Source organism: Condylura cristata, unplaced genomic scaffold (assembly GCF_000260355.1).
Source record: "Condylura cristata isolate star-nosed mole 26May11 unplaced genomic scaffold, ConCri1.0 scaffold00021, whole genome shotgun sequence".
Lineage (NCBI taxonomy): Eukaryota > Metazoa > Chordata > Mammalia > Eulipotyphla > Talpidae > Condylura > Condylura cristata.
This window is the reverse complement of record NW_004567122.1, coordinates 21,085,838-21,106,021: the sequence shown is the minus strand read 5'-3', so window position 1 is coordinate 21,106,021 and position 20,184 is coordinate 21,085,838. Positions and strand designations below refer to the sequence as shown.

Below are 20,184 nucleotides of genomic sequence, written 5' to 3'. Positions count from 1 at the left end.
TATTTCAAATGTTGAACAATCTTTTAAATGTAGGAAATTTGAGAGAGTAAACTGAATATGTTCCTAGATTTATAACATAATCCAGAAATGACTTTTTAAAAACAAGTCCTGATACTTAATTGGTTTTTTTTTTTAAAGATTTATTTATTTGTGCATACAGAACTGGGGTGCAGGCCAGAGGCTCAGGGGCGGTGAGAGGCTTCACCAGAGACAGAGTGGGGAGCAGAACAGGCAGATCGACAAAGTACACTGCTAAGGGGAGCAGCGGGCAGGTCAGGAGAGGTCTGCCGCGCCATGTGGTCACCTCCAGGGCAGGCGGGAATCGAACTCATGTGGAAGCGGCTTTAGATTCTCAGTGCTGTGCTTTAACCTGCTGCGCCACAAGGGAGGGCCACTTAATTGGTTTTTTAAAGGAGAATAATAACTATCATTAGTCCTTTTTTGGGTTCAGGAGGGAAAACATAAATCTATTTCAAAAGTATGGTACCACTTTTTGTTAAATCTACAACTCATATGAACTTAACCACCAATAAAACTTTTCTTTTTTAAAAAAAGATTTATTATCGAGATGGATAAAAAAATGTGCAAAATGATGTAAAAATAAACTTTTGGAAAAAGAAAAAATAAATAAATAAATAAAGATTTATTTATTGGACCTCCCTGGTGGTGCAGCAGGTTAGGATTCAACAGTGCAAGCTATATGCAGTCACTTCAGTGCAAGTTCGATTCCCCAGCCCCAGAGGTGATCCACATGGCATGACCTCTCCTGACCCACTCAGCAGTGTACTTCGTGAATCTGCCTGTTCAGCTTCACACTCTGTATCTGGTGAATTCTCTTACCACCTGCACCTCTGGCTTCTTTTATTTTTTTTAAGGTTTATTTTTTTATGCAGAAGTGGGGTACAGGCCAGAGGTGCAGGGTTGATGAGAGGATTCACCACAGGCAGAGTGGGGAGCCGAACAGGCAGATCTACTGAAATACACTGCTGAGGGAAACAGTGGGTGGGTCAGGAGAGGTCTGCCATGCCATGTGGGTCACCCCTCTGGCTGGGGGATGAAACTCAGTGCTGCAGTGGCTGTGATAGCTTCATGGTGCTGTTGATATCTTCATGGTTCCCTGTTGCACAACCAGGGAGGGCCTGTCAATAAAACTTTTAATTGTTGTCTTAAACAAGGCGAGTGTATAAAAGGATATTTACCTGTTTTAAAAAATACATTGCTTGCTCTATTTAAGGATGCAAGTATTGATTTTCTTACTTAAAGACCAAGATAAATGAAATGTATTTATAATTCATGCTCAGTACAAATGAAATCACACTTTACCTGAGTCTACTCCTTGCTTGTTTTTTTCATTAAATATCTCTTACTTGGTATCATTCCATATCAGTACACATAGATTGATTACACTCTTCTGTAAGTTATACAGAATCATAATTACTTCATACCCTATGTCGTGAGCACCTGCTAAAGCAATAAAAACCCCAAATTGTCTCCAAACATGTATGTCAGTGTACTCCCAGACCAGTGTATAAAAGAATTAGCAGTCAAAAAGAAAGTGAAGTGACAGTTTCATGACCTCAGTGCTTTTTTACTGGTCATTTCAGACAATCGGCAAGGACTGTGCTTCGCAGAGGTGTTGCAGACAATGTGTCAGATGGCATCAAGCAGCCGCAATCTCGTCACAAAGTCAGAGTGCTGCTGTGATGGGGGACGAGGCTGGGGTCACCAGTGTGAGCTCTGCCCACTTCCTGGAACTGCCCAGTACAAAAAGATTTGTCCTCATGGCCCGGGATATACCACTGATGGAAGAGGTGAGGCACTGGGGAGATGCGTGCATATTGTCAACTTCATGAATACAGACTAATTGGAAAGAAAAGTGAAAAACTGACACAATAATAATAACTAAAATATCTGTATGTATATTTGCTGGGCTTTGCTTAATGCTTTAGAAACATTAAGAGATTTAATCTTCATATGAAATCTTAGAGGCAGAGTTTATTACTATTCCTGTTTTAACAAATGTTAAGAATAAAAGTAACAAGTAATTTTCTTAAGGTCACACCCTTTTTAAGTGATGAACTCAGAAATGGAACACATCCATCTGATTTAAAAGGCCATGGCAAGCTATTCCTATATAGTTTAATTAAATGAATGTTGCCTGTTTATCTGAGTGTACACAGGTAGCCATTTACAGTTCACAGAACTCAACACACCTACAAACCAACAAATCTCATAATTTAATAATGTTCTTTTTTTATACAGTAAACTAAAAGGTTTTCTGCCATCTATACACAGATTCTTGATCCTGTGCATCGTTGCTTTGCTAATGAAATCCTTTCTTTAGCATCCAACATTGGAGCACAAATTGGAGACCATGCTCTGAGACATTATCACAAATTCTAAATTCAAAGAGGTCCTCTTCTATTTAAAGGAGAATTGTCCATAGTAGGTCATGAGTTCAGGATCACCGTGCTCTGTCAGCTTGAAAAACATACTCCACGATGAAGATAGCCTTCTTGATACCTCTTCCCAAAAATAATGTATACTTGAGACTGTAATATGAGTAGACTTGGACAGGGGTTTCAACATAACATTCCTTTGTTTATCTCTACCTAACACTTCACATTATTTTTCTTCCCCTTCCATGTTGCCACTTGCCTGAATTGAAAAGTTACCCCAGCATTTAATCCAGTATTAAGAACATTGATTTTAAGACATTATCTAATTATCTTATTATTCTCATGTCAATGTCTTACTCTTTTTGGTTTAATTGGGATTTTTCCCCCACAGATATTGATGAATGTAAGGTTATGCCAAACCTCTGTACCAATGGCCAGTGTATCAATACCATGGGCTCATTCCGATGCTTCTGCAAGGTTGGCTACACCACAGATATCAGTGGAACTGCATGTGTAGGTAAGCCTGGGGATTGTCAACTACATGTCCTTCAAGTCACTTAGTATTGGTATCTTTATTCTAGAGCTTGAAATTTTATTAAAATGATGCATTTCTTCTTCATAATGTCATTCTTACTATCACAATACTGTACAAGGCCATGTTCAGTCATGTGGCAGTTTATCAAAGAATCTGTTCAATCAGAGAAACATACAAATTACAAAAGCACTCTTTGAACATTTTGTGATTTAAGGTATAAAAATGCACATTTGTCTTTCTTTTTTAAAAAAAGAACTTTCACTTGTGAATGTAAGTTTATCTATTTATCTATTTTTGCTTGTTTTAATTGCTGTTTTTGTATAAACTCTACCAATTAAGCATCATAAAAAATTTCTGTGTGTAAAGCAGTCCCAAGTACAGAAGCCTACATTTTTACCATTTCAATTTCTAATTTAATTCTTCATTATCTGTCACATAGCATTCTATGACAGTTGAGGTACAGGTAGGGCTGAGGGAGGGGACTTGTTCTTATAGAGTCCAAAAGCTTTCCAAAGCTTTCAGCTTAGCTTTCCTTAAAGAACACGTTCTTTTCTCCTCACTATTTTATCATCTTAGGCTTCACTTGGCATGAAGGGAAGGTTAAAGGAATAATCAAATTGACTCATAGTGAGCATTGAACTCATTTGGTGGGGATGAGAGTTTAGTTTTCAGCATTCCGTGGGCATCAGTGAATATTTACAAAAGAAATGGCGGTAGCTTGCTATTATTCAAAGTCCTGGCAAAAAATAGGTGGCATATTGAAATGAAGATAGTTTAAGTTGGGCCTAACAAAGGGACACATGTAAAGGTAGGCAGAGAGAGGAGAAACCACAAGGGGGTAGTGCTGTATGCTGGGGCTGTACCAGCCCTGGGCAAAAGAGAAGAGAGCAACATTACAGGACCCTCGAAGAAGAAGGCTGTATACAGAGGGCAGCCTTTGGAGGTGCTGAACTTCTGACCCTGAGAGACGCAGTCACCCTGAGCCCATCTTGCAGGAGAAGTGGAGGAAATAAGGACCATCCAGAAGACAGATAGCAAGCCAGCCTGTTACTGGCGTCCCTGTTAAGACAGCCTCACACGCTCGAGAGCAGGGTGAGGGCAGCACTGGAGGGACTGAAGGGACAAGTCTGTGACCTGCCAGAAGCTTGGGGTATGCCTGCTGTCACATGCCTTTATTAAAGGAAATTTTTAAGTATATGGATCTCAAATTGTAAAGCAAAGTACATTAGTCTAAAGGATTTAGCAGGTTTTTATGAACCTAGATAGCTGTCTAGATAGAATATTTATCCACGCACCATAGATTGATCTACAAAGTAAAACACTATGTTGCTTGAGCATAAACTGCTGTGTGCAGCATTATTTCTCTGTTTTCCATTGTATGTTAATGAGAAAAAGCAAAAAAAAAAAAAAAGGAAGTGAAATTATAGAGGGAGGAAAGAGGCTGGCTGTTTCTTGTCACCAAGAATTAAATCTTTCCATCACTTTTACTTAGATCTTGATGAATGTTCCCAGTCCCCAAAGCCCTGCAACTTCATCTGCAAAAACTCTGAGGGGAGTTACCAGTGCTCCTGTCCACGGGGATATGTCCTCCAAGAGGATGGAAAGACTTGCAAAGGTGAGGGCAGAGCCTCTGACATTTGTGACCTTCTCTCTCTCTGCATTCACCTTCAAAATGTAACTAATCAGTGAGTAAACCATATGCAACACTTTCCTTGGCACAGCTTCTTCTGGGCGGCTGTTTCAGGAATCCAAAAATTCTACTAATGGATTACACAGCGGGAGGCAGAAAGAATTTAAATCCAAGTTATAGTAGTTCCCATTTAATAGCAAACTACCAAAATTTAAAAATAAGTAAATTTGACAAAACAAAAAAGTTTGTCAAGAGATTGAAAAATGACTGAAATAAGACTCATGTGGCTATCTAAAATTTAATTTCTGTAAGCCATATTGCATATTTACTGCAGGAAGTCGAAACTGATAGGGTAAATTTAGTTTGTTTGGTTTTGTTTTGTTTTGTTTTATTTTGCTTAACTAATATTCAGAGTAATTATCAAACCAAATTAAATAGTAAAAATGACTGCAGTACCCTTAACAATACATTCATTTTTATAGTAAACCTCACCAGTATCAATGAATTGAGGAAATATCTAATTCCTTTAGAATTTTTGACATATAAATTAGTCTCTGGAAATGAGATTTATTCCAAAGAAAATAATCTAATAGCAAGCAGTGCTGTTCTCTTGAACCTATTTAGTAAACATTTATGGATCAGTTTAATTTTGTACATTGTTTTCTAAATGATTGCAATAAAAGTAGGATTTTCAGGCCCTCCCTGGTGGCGCAGCGGGTTAAAGCACTGCACTAAGAAGCTTAAGCCAACTCCTCATGAGTTCGATCCCCGCCTGCCCTGGAGGAGATCCACATGGCGCGGCAGACCTCTCCTGACCTGCCCGCTGCTCCCCTCAGCTGTGTACTTCGTCGATCTGCCTGTTCTGCTCCCCACTCTGTTGCTGGTGAATCCTCTCACCCTCCGCATCTCTGGCCTGTACCACAGTTCTGTATGGATAAATAAATAAATCTTTAAAAAAAAAAGAAAAAAGAAAAAAAGTAGGATTTTTATTTTAATTTGAAAATAATGAATTAATCTTACCTACATCTTAACTTACTTTGTAAATTTGATTCATTTCTTCCTATTAAGTTCCAAAGAATCCAAAATGAAATGTTGAATTTTCTATTAATAGAGTCCACTTATTAATACCAGTTATGAAAAAAAATTACCTACTTTGCTTTCTGTGCGATTGATGATTTTGTATTCTAACTGGTACCTGAGAACCTGACTCTTTATTAAGAACTTCATTTATTTCCACACTGATTTATTTTTATTTTACCTATCTTTTAGTAGGAATAATTAAGCAGCCATATTAAACTGCATTTAATGCAAGAATATTAACCTTCAAATATTAGTTTTGACAAAAGATTATGTAAAGTACACAACTCATCCACTCAGTTCTCCTGTTAAGAAAAATGTCCTAAGTATTGCCTCAATCATCTTATCATAACAGCTGATAATATTTATGCTGCTGAAGTGTGTGGGAAGAAGGCACTTGCCGTATGCATATGGAAGTTTATAAAGCTTCCAGCAAAAATCTAGACAAAATACTCCCAGTAGGACATGCACACCTGCCTCGGCTTCATGAACAACGATGCGTGTCCAGAAAGCACTGCTCTCATTTGCAATGGCTTCTCTTTCAGACCTCGACGAATGTCAAACCAAACAACACAACTGCCAGTTCCTCTGTGTCAACACCCTTGGGGGTTTTACCTGCAAATGTCCACCTGGTTTCACACAGCATCACACTGCTTGTATTGGTAAGACAGAATTACAGATGGCAAATTTCTCAAACTTTTGGTAGGTGCATACAAATTGTATGTATTAAAACACTAGCCTAATTTCCAAGTGTTTATATTTAGAACCAATCCCTCATATTTGATGATTGAAAATGTTGCCAATAATAATTTTTCATAATAACAATATGTAAAAGAGAAAAGACTGATATAGTCCAAGCACATGCACGGTAGGAATATTGTAAGCAAAGCCTTTTGTATTACATTTAAATAAAGTCATGTGTGTTCCGATAAAATATGATTAAAGAAAGGCTCGCTATAAATTTAGAACATGCTAATGAACATGCTGGGCTTTTTGTGTTCAGAAAGCACATATGTTATGAAACTTTCAGTTTGAATTATCTAAAATCATGTCCTCAGTTGACCCAAAATCTGCTCTACTACCACATCTCTTGAAATACACTTTTTCTTACCACTTTTGCCTTTTATGTGACAATAGCCTGGCACACATTTCCCTAAAATGCTGTTTGGAGAGCAGCGTGAAATTTCAGCTTTCCTATTTCACTTTTTACTTCATGAGAAATTTAAATCACATCTTAAATGGGAAACCTGATACAACCCCATCTTCATGGTTTGCTAGACAATAACGAATGTGGATCTCAGCCTTCACTTTGTGGAGCAAAGGGAATATGTCAGAACACCCCTGGAAGTTTCAGCTGCGAGTGTCAAAGAGGCTTCTCTCTTGATGCCACTGGACTGAATTGTGAAGGTGAGATTATCAGACTCTATATATATCTCTTTTACTGTTTCTATTTCTGTTGACTTTAACCACCTTTTTAAAATTATTTTTAGAAAACACATAATTTAGAATTATAGAAATATACTTAACTCAAAGATTTTAATTTTTTTTAAATCATGGGACTTTTATATATATATCTAAATTTCAGCCAAGAAAAATTCAACTTCCAAAATTTCTATTTTAGTATTTTATATTTGAAGTCATTGAGACTTTCAGAGTATTCTGAATATACAGCTGCTTGCCACGTGTGGGTTCAGCTTGTGACCATCCACATAAGATACCGTTTATTAATTATCCATATAAATTTGTTACACAGACATCAGACATGCCAATTTTATTTCACTTCTCATTGGTTGTTCTCAAAGTCTCAGTTGTCCTTCCAAAAGGATATGTGCATGTATGAACAAAGAAATTATTCCATATGTGTAATAATACATTAGGTCTAAAAATAACATTCAAATATTTAAAATTTATATCTAATTCTGAATAGTGATAACCTTTTTTGCATGTAAAATCATTGTTTTCAAGGTGTCTTTGTACTTCTTGTACCTTTCTGAAAAGGAGGATTACACATTAATCACTCTTTTAATCTACTGGAATATTGTGAATATATTTATGTCACTCACTAAAATAAATAAGACCATATGCACTTAATCCACCCAAAATGCACAACATTTGTGGTTGCTATGGTTGATTTGCAGAGCACTGACATGGTGTGGTCTGGTGGATAACACAAGAATGAGGTGGTTTCTTATCTCAGAACTATTCTTTGCACCACCACTGGCTAATAACCACGTGACTTGGAAAGATCACCACCTCTCTGTGTGTCCTGTTTGTTGGTTCCCCTGCCAAGAGTTACCCCAGATTGTGTTTGGAGTGCATTTAAAAATAGTAGAGGAAAGTTTACATAAAGATCTGGCTGGGATTGCTCTTGCAGATGTTGATGAGTGTGATGGAAACCATCGGTGCCAGCATGGCTGCCAGAACACCCTGGGCGGCTACAGGTGTGGCTGCCCTCAAGGCTACATTCAGCATTTCCAGTGGAACCAGTGTGTTGGTGAGTGGGACTTACTATTGGGGTCTACTTTTCTCACATTACATAAAATGGATAAATAATAAAGGCTGATGTTTCAGTATAGCTTTCCAATCCTGTAACTCAAAAACCAGAACTTAGGATGCATGGAGATTCCCTCTGTTAGTCTCTATTTCTGCCTGTGTTTGCAAATATCCATAATAAAACTGTTGGTTTTAGCTAAAAGTTAAGTGAAGTAGACATTTTATAATCTTAATTTTCTTCTGGATGTATGGGTTTCTGAAGATGGTGTCAAGTTTCATCATCTTCATTTGTCAAGGTCATTGCTTTACTATTATCAGTAAGTTAAATGTGTCCTTAGATTTGAAATTGACTGATTACCCATCCACACCCCCTCATACAAATCTAAAGAATTAACTCATCTTAAAAAATACTTTTCATCTCCCTTCCCTTTTCACATAGCTATGCTAAAGGTTATACATTATTTTAAGGTAGAAATACCTACTTACAGCCATTTCTGTTCACAACTCCAAATAGACCAATTTGTCAAATAATTTACATAGGCATGCAGCTCTGTTGCTTGTGTTGATGACAGTAGGATGGCAATAGAAAATCTCCTTTAAAGCAGCTATTGCCCGAAGAGAATATTACTCTCTCCTTGCCCGAAGAGAATATTACTCTCTCCTTGAATAGCCAGCTGACTGACTACTACATGCCCAATTTCTTGGCTACATTTGAATGCGCTTCACAGACATGCCTTGGAAGGCACATTTTGACATTGGATGCTGGCACCTTGAGCAGAATACTGGCACAAGGTCATGGTGGGTGCTGCAGTTTTCCCATGGTGATTCAGATAACTCCTTCACATGTATTTCAAATATTTTATTGTACACCATCCCTAAATATATTAATCTGATTTTATTCTTTGTCATCTTCTTAGAAGAAATTTTTAAAGACAATTTAATGAACTGAGAAGAAAAATCAAAATAAATTTCAAAGGAGATAATCTAACCCTGTAGAGGTCACTCCTGTGCTATGGCCTTGTGCCAGGACTGGAATCGATGTCTCACTAGCAATGTACCCTTATGGGGAAGTGCAGAAGCCAATAGGGATCAATAAGTTAAGGACAGGACTTGAAAGATTAGCAGAACAATGAATTAGGCAGTCAATCAAAATCATTTCATAAGTTTAATTTCACTTTTTTCTTCACCGAAGAAAAAAATTGCCTAAGTCCCAATCAGTCATAACGTATAATGAATAAAGGCAGTGGTAATTTTTTAGATTCCTATTAAAACACTATAAAGCAATTTTATTTTATTACAGTGTTTATTAGATATGAGGTCTGCCACTTTAGTAAACCCTATGGATTTTTGGTTAATTTTGTAGAATTTAGGACAAAAGAACGATGATTTAACATTTCATGTTGTATCATCTAAAACAGAATTCTTGCTTTTCAAAAGGTCACAGGTACAAATAGGAACACGTCAAATATCTGCTCAATTTCCAATTTTTCATCAGCTTTGTTTATAAACATCTAATGTGAAAATACCAGCACAGGTTTTTGCTATGATTGGTCTGACTTAAAACCAAGGCTGTGAATATATCTCAGTTGCTCTTGTGGGAGTCTTGGAATGGGTCTACTCAAGCAGCTCATGCTGGAGTGCAGCCTGAAGCTGAAGCCCCTGTTCCTTTAGTCAGGAGACCCTTTGTAGACAAAGAAAGATGTCAGCCGGAGGAGGCAGCTCAAAGGGCCAGGTTTAATTCATGAACTCGCCATTCTAAATGGGCACCTCAAATCACAAGACCAGGGCATTTATTTTGAAAGGTTCTAGATTCTTCTGTGCAGAATTGAGGAATCTAGCTGGTTGCTCATAAAATAGCTAACTTTGTTGCCTTGAATCTGTTTTCATAAAACAGCTGGAATTTTAACTCAAATGTGGTAAGCACAGAATTAGACAACCACCAGGAACTAATAAAAACAACACGACAAGAATTATGACAAAATGCTAATTGAAATGCCACAAGTCATTTTTAACTGTCGCTTATGTGTATTACTCAGCCATTCATTCCATGGAGGGGGGAGGGGAGGTGGATTGTAAAATGTAGTATTTTGGGCACAGTTATTCAGGTTCTCCTAGTAAACAATCTATAGACACCTTTAGAATCAATGTGTTGGAAAATTTAAATACTGTTAAACCACAGATCTACAGTGTTATTAATGCTACTCTCAATTTAAGGGAAAGGACAGTTTTTTGTAAGTATTAATATTGAAAACAGCTTTTACCTCATATGAGCACTTCAAGAAGTTTCAAGTCAAGTCAGTTAACTCAGAAAATATATAAACACCCTTGAACATAGATTGTACAGGTATCAATGACATGCTCAAATACTTGCAAGCAATATATTAACTGTTCAAACTGAAAAAAAAAAGTGAACATTATTAATGTTTGCATGTGAAGAAAAATGGTATCTCAAATATGTGAAGCCTTGGTTATTTTGTAACTTCCATTTGCTTGTGCAGCCTTTCCAAATAATTCAAACATAGTTTAGTTTGGAGATTGAGTCAGCTCAAAGTATGACTCAAACAAGAACATAGAACTGAAGCATATAACAAAGGAAGGGGTGGCCTGGGGAGCAAAACAGGAGGGACAAACACAAGGGAATGTGGTGACGGTTCATGGGTGAGACTGGTGGGAAAACTATGGGGACTATAATGAGGTAAGAAAAAAATAATAAAATAACATACTTCATAAGTGAGTTCATCAAAGTCTAAAAAATTACAGAATGATGTAACTTTTATAGCATATAAATGTGAAGTATATAAGGTGCTTCCAAAAATAATACGTATTTTAAAATATTCTTGTAAATGGTATGTTAAAAGAAGTGTATTCAATTAATTGGTTTTGCCTAGTAATTTTTCTACTTAATGCAATATCTTATACATTCATAACACAATCATTTTGTTAATTATGATCTTATTCACATGCTCTGTCAGGAGAGAAACTGTATGTAAACATCACAGTTAACTATAAGCACAGATGAGTTTTGGTGGCGGAATTCCAAGTCTTTTGTATATAGAAATAAAATAGTTACGTTTATGTTATAGGTAACTTATGTATATATATTCTCCCCATGAAATGAAGACTAAGAATGTAATCAGCAGATTTTATATCCAGGGATTAAGAATTCCACTTTTGGAAGTCTGGTTTCATTCTAAAACTATAAACTTAATACACGATGTGCCTAATCACATCTGTCCTTTTAGTCACCTCTGTGCTGTCCTTAATGGAGTTTAATTTCTTCTCTGAGAAGCTGCTTCACTACGCTTCCCTCTCTAGCTCAGATCCACAGTCTCACTGAGTGCAGACGAGTGCTTCCTTCTCCCTGTTGTGTCCCTAGGTGAATGTGGCCCCTTCCCCACATGGGCTTCAGTACATACTTGTCAGACATACGGTTCATGGACACATGGCTCCATGGGAGTCGCAAAATTTGAAAGAATTCCGTGGAACAATGTGGTTTGTGCTCAGGGTGAAACTGGATTATAATAAAGCCCACACTGTGTGTCAGCCAAAACTGCAATCTCCAAAGGTGAAAGCACAATCAGATTTTGAATTTGTAAAAATGGTCATAACTACTGAATATATGTACAGCCTATACTTATCCGGCGGTCAGACACTTGCAGTATAATGTTAGTCATTAAACGAGTAAAACGTGTCAGCTTATGACTGGAATCAGATCCATCTCTGCCTATAATGCGCTCTCATGCAACTGGAAGTGAACTAGGTTGTTGGTTCAATAGTTTCAATTAAATGTTAATTCAAATTATTTTCATTTAAGCTATTTAAATTGTTTAGTGTTTTCTCTTTACATTGAAGGCTTGGGAGTTGCTGGGAGAATGTCACAAACTAATACAGTTATACCCAAAGTGGGTTTAAAACTGGGATATGATCACCTTTCTAAAGGGTACCATTTGACTATGGAACCAAGGCTGTAAGAGGGCCAGGGAGAAGGCAGTGGGGAGGGGCAGAGTGACTACAGTGCCTTGGTGGTGGGTCTGGTAGGAGGACATGCATCTGAAGAGTTTGATTCTGTGCCTCTGAGTCGCATACAGTGTTAACTCAATAACAAATAAAAATAAAATATACAGTCGAATGGTTTTGTACAGCCATTAACACCAGAATATTTTTATCACCCAAGAAGAAATTACCATTGCTGTTAGCAATCACGCACTTTGGTCCATCCGCTCACCCTCTGGTAGCTAGTAATCCTGAGTCCTCTGACATACAGACTTCAAGTTTCCTTTTGTTAAGAGAATATTCAGTAGGCACATTGCTAGTATCTGTCCCAAAGGATGGCAGACACACTGAACAGTACAAGCAGAATGTAAAAGGGTAGGACAAGGTGTGTTTAAGCTCCAGTTCAGGGGGATTAGCTCGGTTTTGTGTTGGTGGTATTTTTTTCTTAAGTTTATATGCTTTGCAAGTCAACCATCAGAGTTAAAAATCACAGTTCTAGAGTTATTTCCCCTCGAAAATCACAAGTGCTTAAAGACAGAGACTTCCCATCCCGTCACTGCTTCTTCTGTGTGTAAGAGCTTCTTCCCCTGTACTACCAGATGAAAACGAATGCTCCAACCCGAATGCCTGTGGCTCGGCCTCCTGCTACAACACCCTGGGAAGCTACAAGTGCGCCTGCCCCTCGGGATTCTCCTTCGACCAGTTTTCAAGTGCCTGCCACGACGTGAACGAGTGCTCGTCCTCCAAGAACCCATGCAACTACGGCTGCTCCAACACGGAAGGGGGCTACCTGTGTGGCTGCCCACCCGGTTACTACAGAGTGGGGCAGGGGTAAGTTCTTCACCTCACTCCATGCACTATGCTGCAAGGAAGCCCATGTACTTAAGACGAAATGAGGGAAAAACATTGATGAGAGCACAAAGGAACTGGGAGGTGAAGCTCTGAGAGAGCACATGGATTGTGTCCCTGCTGTAGGACTGTCTTCTCTGTGGTGAGCACAGGCTTGAGTTCTTGCAAATACCACATTCTTGCCCTCGCTAGTGGCCTGAAGTGATTCCATCAGCTCCCTTGAGTCCCAAGAGAAGCAGGTGTTTAAAAATGCAGCTCCCCTCTTGCAGTAGACAGCAGGGTTATAAGGTACAAATGGGAAGACTTTGTCCTAGCTTCTTGTATGAATTTTGGCAGTTGCGTCTGGTAGTTTCTGAGGAAGGAATTGTTCCTCTCTTTACTCAACTGATTTTACATTGCACGGAGACGATTACATTTTTACTCCTTCACATTCTGGCTAATCGGCTAATCCTGATGCTGCTGCTCAAGCCACAGTGCTTGCCTCAAGTGTCCTGCTGTCTGCCGTCGGGGCAGCCAGTACACTACCGCCCAGAGACAGAACTTGAGGAGCCAGTGCTGGATCGCCTTCCTCAGCAGAAGCAGTGTGTGAAGCGAGCACAGAAGGCATGAACCAGTCTGCCCAACACTGGTGCATAATGCTGAAACAGAAGCATTGGTCTAGACCGTCTAGACATTCAGAGCCAGCTCACTGATTCTCAACATAATAGATCAGAATCATAATTATTAAAGCTGAGAGGTGCAGGCACAGGCTTCAGACTTAGGAAGCAACAGAACTCTTGGCGGTCTCTGGAAATTTACACTCAACTTTTCTGTTCTTGAATTTACTACACCCAAGCACTTTAGTGTAACTAGCATTGAAAATTGGAGAAAGCTGGGACTCATTCTCAAAAGAAATTTGCTGTCCTCAAAATAAGGAGAAATTTTGTATATTTAGTGAAGGAAAAAGAATTACAGAGAACATTAGGATTTTAGGCCTACAAGCTTAGAGTTTACTTTGGTTTATTTCTGAAGACTCTGCTCTAGCAGCAAAACAGCTGTTAACAGTAAAGTCTAATGCCACATTGCTTCTCTTTGCACATAGCCACTGTGTCTCAGGAATGGGATTTAACAAAGGGCAGTACCTGTCACTTGATGCAGAGGTCGACGAGGAAAATGCTTTGTCTCCAGAAGCATGTTACGAATGCAAAATCAATGGCTACTCAAAAGAAGACAGCAGGCAGAAAAGAAGCGCGCACCAACCTGCACCTGCTGCTGTGAGTAAACCTCATTTTACCTTGTCACAAGATTTTATCCATATTGACTCATGCATAACATGGATAAACCCTTGTATCGCTTTTTGCCTCAATGAAGCAAAAACTATCATAAAATTTAATGAACACAAATTAATGGACACAAATATGGTAAGGACAAGTAAGTTACAATCAGTTAAATTATTCAAAACACAAAGATGGAAGGGAAAGGACTATACAATTCAGAGTCACTGCATTTTGATTTGTGTCACAGGTACCTAAAAGGTCCACCCAGCAAATGCTTGTTTTGATGTGATTCAACAAATAAAATTGCTTCACATTGGTCCAGCTTCATTTTATACATTTTATACACAGTAGCACACGAGGCTGATTTTAATTTTCAGTAGGTCAATCAACTTGGTCTTGTTCTTTGTGACATTTATAGGTATTGCTCCCATAAAAGTTTTTATCTACAAATAATTTGTATTTTGTAGGGAACTGAAAGACCCTACAAGCCTGCCAGTGGTATTGTCTTAGCGCATTTTGTGGAGCGGTGAAGATGAGGGGCACAGACCAGGGCACAGACCACCGGGGTCTGATGTGTTCCATAGACGCCTCACTCATTATCGGTCTTTATGAGCATGTCACTCCACCTCTCTCTAACTCAGTTTTTTCACTGGGAGCAAAAGAACCTGTGAAGCAGATGGGAGGATTAACTGAGAGAATACTGCGAAGTGCCTGGGCCGGGGGCTGCTGCCCATCTCACACGCTGGGGGCGTCACCGAGGAGTGACCAGTTTCTAGAGATAATTTCCCCAACAATCAGAGATAACACCGACCTCTTCAGTTAATTTTTTATTCTGCTATAATTTATTCCTTGATTCAATAGATTTATTTTGTTATTAAATTTGTTAGTCACTTACATGTCTGTGTGACTTTGGGGCTACATTTTACTCCTCCATATGTGCACATGCTTTACTCATCCTCCACAAACACCTGTGCCAATGCCCTGTCCCCTTCCTGCCCCATCCCCTCCTCCAAGCCACTTTGCTCCCTCTGGTAACCAGTGTATTTTTCATTCTTCAGTTAATAATACTGAGATATTTCCACATTAAAACAAACAACAACAACAACAAAAACTTGTCAACAAATAGCAGTTGTGTGAGTTGAGGCTTCAGTTTTGTAGGTCTCAGAAACTATCTGCAACACCAGACCTCTCTAGCCCAAAGTCTCTGGTTTTATTTTAAAATAATAAATAGAGGCGCTCCCTGGTGGCGCAGCGGGTTAAAGCACAGCACTAAGAAGCTAAAGCCACTTCCACATGAGTTCAATCCCCGCCTGCCCCGGAGGTGACCACATGGCGTGGCAGACCTCTCCTGACCCGCCCGCTGCTCCCCTCAGCAGTACTTCTTTGATCTGTGCCTGTTCTGCTCCCCACTCTGTCCCTGGTGAATCCTCTCACCCTCTGCATCTCTGGCCTGTACCCCAGTTCTGTATGAATAAATAAATCTTAAAATGATAATAATAATAACAAATAGGCCTTTTATTTATGTTAAGTAGCCTGTGATACCTAAGTGATGTCGAAATGTGACAGTTGAGATTTGTATTAAGTATCCCAGACTATCAGTCCAGAGACTCTCACTTATGAAACCTTTCCGTGTGGCATTTGGGTCCTGGTTTTTTGAACACCGACTGGCACATCTGGACCACGGTGGCCTGTTTCTGACTTAGTAAATGCCCAATTACAGCACTGCTCTTTTTGCCTCTTTTAGTAAAGTAGTTCTTCTAAACCTCCCATTCTCTGACCAAGCGAGACATGTTTTATCTGGGCCCTGCCTCACTGGCTGTTGCCAAAAACGGATTCAAATCTAAGCCTGTAGGTCTCAGAAGATCCCTCTGCAGTTATGGTTCCCAGGAAACACATGTGCACTGGCTGGTGGGCCTCACAAACCACCACCAGTCTCCAGGGAGCTGAGTCCTCTGGACACAGTCCTATTTTAAACAGTAGCTGCAGTTCTCATTTTGACTCTAGCAAAGGAGGGCACGAAATCACAGTAATTTCCTCAATTTTTCATTATTGTGAATAGCATGATATTCTATAACCACTTCTTAAAAAAGTGAAACATGAATGCTTCCTGGAGACTTAGTCCTAGGACTTTAATTATCTGGAAGAGGACAAGTGAGATGTCAATCCTAAAGTGTGAGTGTGCTCTGTGGCCTTGACCTTTGCCCCCAGACAACAGGGAGCTAGTGTTCTGCACCACTGTAAGGAGACTGCTGGAAGGGAAGGGCCCAGTTGGCCTGTGGCTGAGGCCCCAGCAGCAGGTTCCTGTCAAGTGCTCTGTTGTGTCACAGCAGCTCTTCCCACCTGGTTTCCTCCTCTTTCTCCAGGTGGAGGAGATCAGCCTGGAGAGTGTGGACATGGACAACCCCATGAAAATGAAGTTCAACCTCTCTGGCCTTGGCTCTAAGGAGCACATCCTGGAACTCATGCCAGCCATCGAGCCCCTCAATAACCATATCCGCTATGTCATCTCCCAAGGGAACGACGACGGCCTCTTCCGCATCCACCAAAGGCACGGGCTCAGCTACTTGCACACGGCCAGCAGGAAGCTCGTGCCCGGCACATACACACTGGAAATCACTAGCGTCCCTCTCTACAAGAAGAAAGAGCTTAAGAAACTGGAAGACAGCAATGAGGATGACTACCTCCTAGGGGAGCTTGGGGAGGCGCTCAGAATGAGGCTGCAGATTCAACTCTATTAAACCCTTGTAGACTTGGTTCCAGGCTCAAATCCCTGCACAGCCAAATTCAGAAGCCTTTGAGAAATCAGTGACTGATTTTAAAGAGGAAAAAGATGACTTTTGTTTCTTTCCTCCCTGTCTCAGACTTCAGAATGTTGACCCTCACGGGGAGGGATAATTTAGACTCTGGTGTGACCAAAGATTTGAGTGCACAGGCAACCGTGGTTACTGTATTTTTTATATAACTTCACTTTAAAATATATTAAAAAAAAAAAAAAGAACCTAAATGTTCAAGAGATCAACATATGGCACTAAATGCACAAAAATAATGTGAGCTTTTTTATTTCCTGTTAGCAGTCTGTAACACTTTGGGTATTTTGCTATAGTTGCTAATTAAAAAAATATAGATGTTTATTTATTTTTAATGCAGTAATATATGGAAAAATGAACAAGCTATGTAAACAAAAAGGGAAACTCACTTGTTTTTCTTTAGATTTATAAATTTGAGCTATTTCTTTTAGAGGTGCTTTTAAAAAAAATTCAGTAGATTCAAGAGATGTTTCCTTTGGTTATCTGCCAGTCATCCAACTGGTACACATCTGATTATTTTAAAGAAAGACTCACAGAGCTGAATAGGCGGTGTAATCAGTAACTGAAAAGAAAGGAATGTCGTGAGATCCTCTGTAGAGGAGATCAAAGCCAGAGCAGCTCTCTGTGACACTCTTCCACATCACCAGACACACCAGGCAATGGAAGCTGAAGCACAACCACTGTAGCAAAATACCTTGACTGCTTGTGAGACCAGTAGCATTGCAGGCCAAACCGTACTGTATTTCCTTCTCATAACCTCAAGGAACCACACGTGCTACCCACAACACCTCATACCTACCCAGGGTGTGCTGCGGACCTGTGGTACCGTAGGCAGCTGAAGAACCGCCGTTCCTTTGTGAAGGAACACCTGGCGTTCTGTAGTGTTTGGTGCTGTCTTAAATTATGGTGCATTTATTATGTTCAAGCTATTTCAGGATTGCCATATGTGCAAACAAATCATGCAGTACAGCCAAGGAATATATGTTGTTGTTGTTTTTAAGTCCATTTTTTTTTTAGAATTTTCATTAATACTGTAGTTTATACACCATATGCCTCGTTTTATCATAGCCTAATGTGTATGAAAGATGTTTGTACAATGAATTGATGTTTAGTTTGCTTTAGACCTTTAAAAAAGATATTGTGCCAGAACGTGCTAATAAAAGGACGTCTCTGTGTCCTTCTCAACCCAAGAACCTGACCCTGGACCAGTGACCAAACCTCATATGTGAAATGGCCAAAGCACATGCAGGCTCCGGGTTGTTCCTCTCACACATGTGCTGACCAAAGATTAGTAACGAGTTATATCCAGTTTGGGTTTTTGTTTTGTTTTGTTTTGTTTCAATAACTTAAAAAAAAGTGTAAATTTGTAATCAAGTGTTTGTGAGGAAAAAACTTATGGTTTTTGGTTTTGTTTTTTGTAGGCCTATATATCAAATATGACACTTTTTTTTTGCAATAAAGCTTATTTTGGGGTAGTTTCTGGCTGAGAATTTTATGGAGCTACCAACTTCGGTTGTGTTTATGGGCCAGGCTGGGGGCTTTGTTTGTAGGGACCTGGAAGAAAGTACTGCACGAAGAGCCAGGCACATTTACAAAGGAACAGAAAATGTTGTCAGCTCTGTAGCACAAAGTAAAAGCAGGAATGCTCAAATGATGATTGCAATTAGGATTACATTCATATAGAAGGATATAATCAAAGCAGCTACTTAAGTTCACATGGATTTTTTTTCCAGAGCTTTTCTAAAATAAGCTAAAGCCTCACTTCTTGAAAAGTTAAGGACTTTCCTCAGCGGGGAAGTGAATAATAGATAAATTATTTAACAAAAATTCTCTTTACTACACCACTAAAATGAGTATAAGATATCACTCCTGAAAATCCTAGAAGTTTATTCAATACATGGTTTAAGAATTTGTGCTTAAATTTGTCAAGCAAGGGGTTAAAAAATGTATTAAATGTTATTTACCATTCAGAAATTAGCTGTATGGAATTTAAAAAATATATTTGCATTCCAGCATCCTTAGAGACTGCATACATACTCAGTTTCCTCTGGCATCAATTATTGGTTCAAGATGAACGTGGTAAGAACTGGGAACCAACTTTTCTTAACTTTGGATACTGAGCAGCGATACTCTTTCGTTTAGCTTTTACATGCTCAAAAGTAAGTTTGAGAACCCATGTCATTGGGTGCTTTACAAGGAAGAACATATTAGAAGGAAATCACTAGTTCCAGATACACCTTCCCAAAGGAAATTTCTCAACTTAGGCAGTTCATTTACTCTGGGCACTGACACAGCCATGATTAATTTCTCTCTCTAATAACTAGTAAGTTAGTGATACTTTTCTGTACCATCTTGTCATTCCTACTTACGGCCCCCTCAAAAATGCTTGACTAAGTCAGGGAAAACTGCATAACAGAGAAGTATAATGTCAAGCCCAGACACAGAAACAAAATGCAGTGGGTACGTTTATTAATACTAACAAAGAATTGTTTCATGTTCTACTGACATGGATTCTCTTCCCACTAGCATTTGAATTTGGAGTTTGTAAAAATTTAGTCATCTTTAGTGCCTTTTAATCTTGCTGTTTACTTGTGGTAAATCAAAGTTCTATTTGCATATGGCCACTGGAAATAATTCAGATTAACATAAGGATATTACTTTAAATTCAGACATTACCCCTTTACATTTCTAGGAATATCAAGCTGGATCATTCATACAATCCTGTCTTGTAATACCTTACCAATACTCTCAAGATTTTATTTTGCATTCTTTCACTTCTTGTGTCACAGAACAAGAAGTTGGAGTGGGGAAAAGGCAAAATTATAGTGCATCAATCTATTTGACTCCTATAAACTTTTAGGTTCATATTCTTGATGCTTCAAGGAAAACCAGTTAATTCACATGTTAAATTGAACCATGAGGAATTGCTGATTTTTGGCATATTTGAGCTGCAAAACAACAATTTCGCATGGTTTGATTTAATAGTTTGGAAATATTCATGTTCCTCAAAGAATAGACTGGAAATCTGAAAAATCTCCTCTTCGAAAAACAATCAAGCTATTCAGTCCTATGCTGTTTGGCTCTTTTGTACACCTAATTTATAATAGTTCACATGAGAATATATATAATTTGTTCAAACAGCCAT

The 20,184-nt window shown here is 38.9% G+C and overlaps 1 protein-coding gene across 1 annotated transcript in view; it reads left to right on the top strand.

Moving 5' to 3' along the window:
• The window catches only part of FBN2 (fibrillin 2), a 223,976-nt gene extending 205,462 nt beyond the window's left edge, over nucleotides 1–18,514 (top strand). Inside the window, exons 57-65 of the mRNA XM_004686681.1 lie at nucleotides 1,605–1,811; nucleotides 2,791–2,916; nucleotides 4,427–4,549; nucleotides 6,187–6,303; nucleotides 6,920–7,048; nucleotides 8,016–8,135; nucleotides 12,727–12,958; nucleotides 14,058–14,229; nucleotides 16,596–18,514. Coding sequence (XP_004686738.1) covers nucleotides 1,605–1,811; nucleotides 2,791–2,916; nucleotides 4,427–4,549; nucleotides 6,187–6,303; nucleotides 6,920–7,048; nucleotides 8,016–8,135; nucleotides 12,727–12,958; nucleotides 14,058–14,229; nucleotides 16,596–16,970 — 1,601 coding nt within the window. The 3' untranslated portion in view covers nucleotides 16,971–18,514. The remainder of the gene's footprint in view (nucleotides 1–1,604; nucleotides 1,812–2,790; nucleotides 2,917–4,426; nucleotides 4,550–6,186; nucleotides 6,304–6,919; nucleotides 7,049–8,015; nucleotides 8,136–12,726; nucleotides 12,959–14,057; nucleotides 14,230–16,595) is intronic.
• The last annotated feature ends 1,670 nt before the right edge of the window (nucleotides 18,515–20,184 follow it).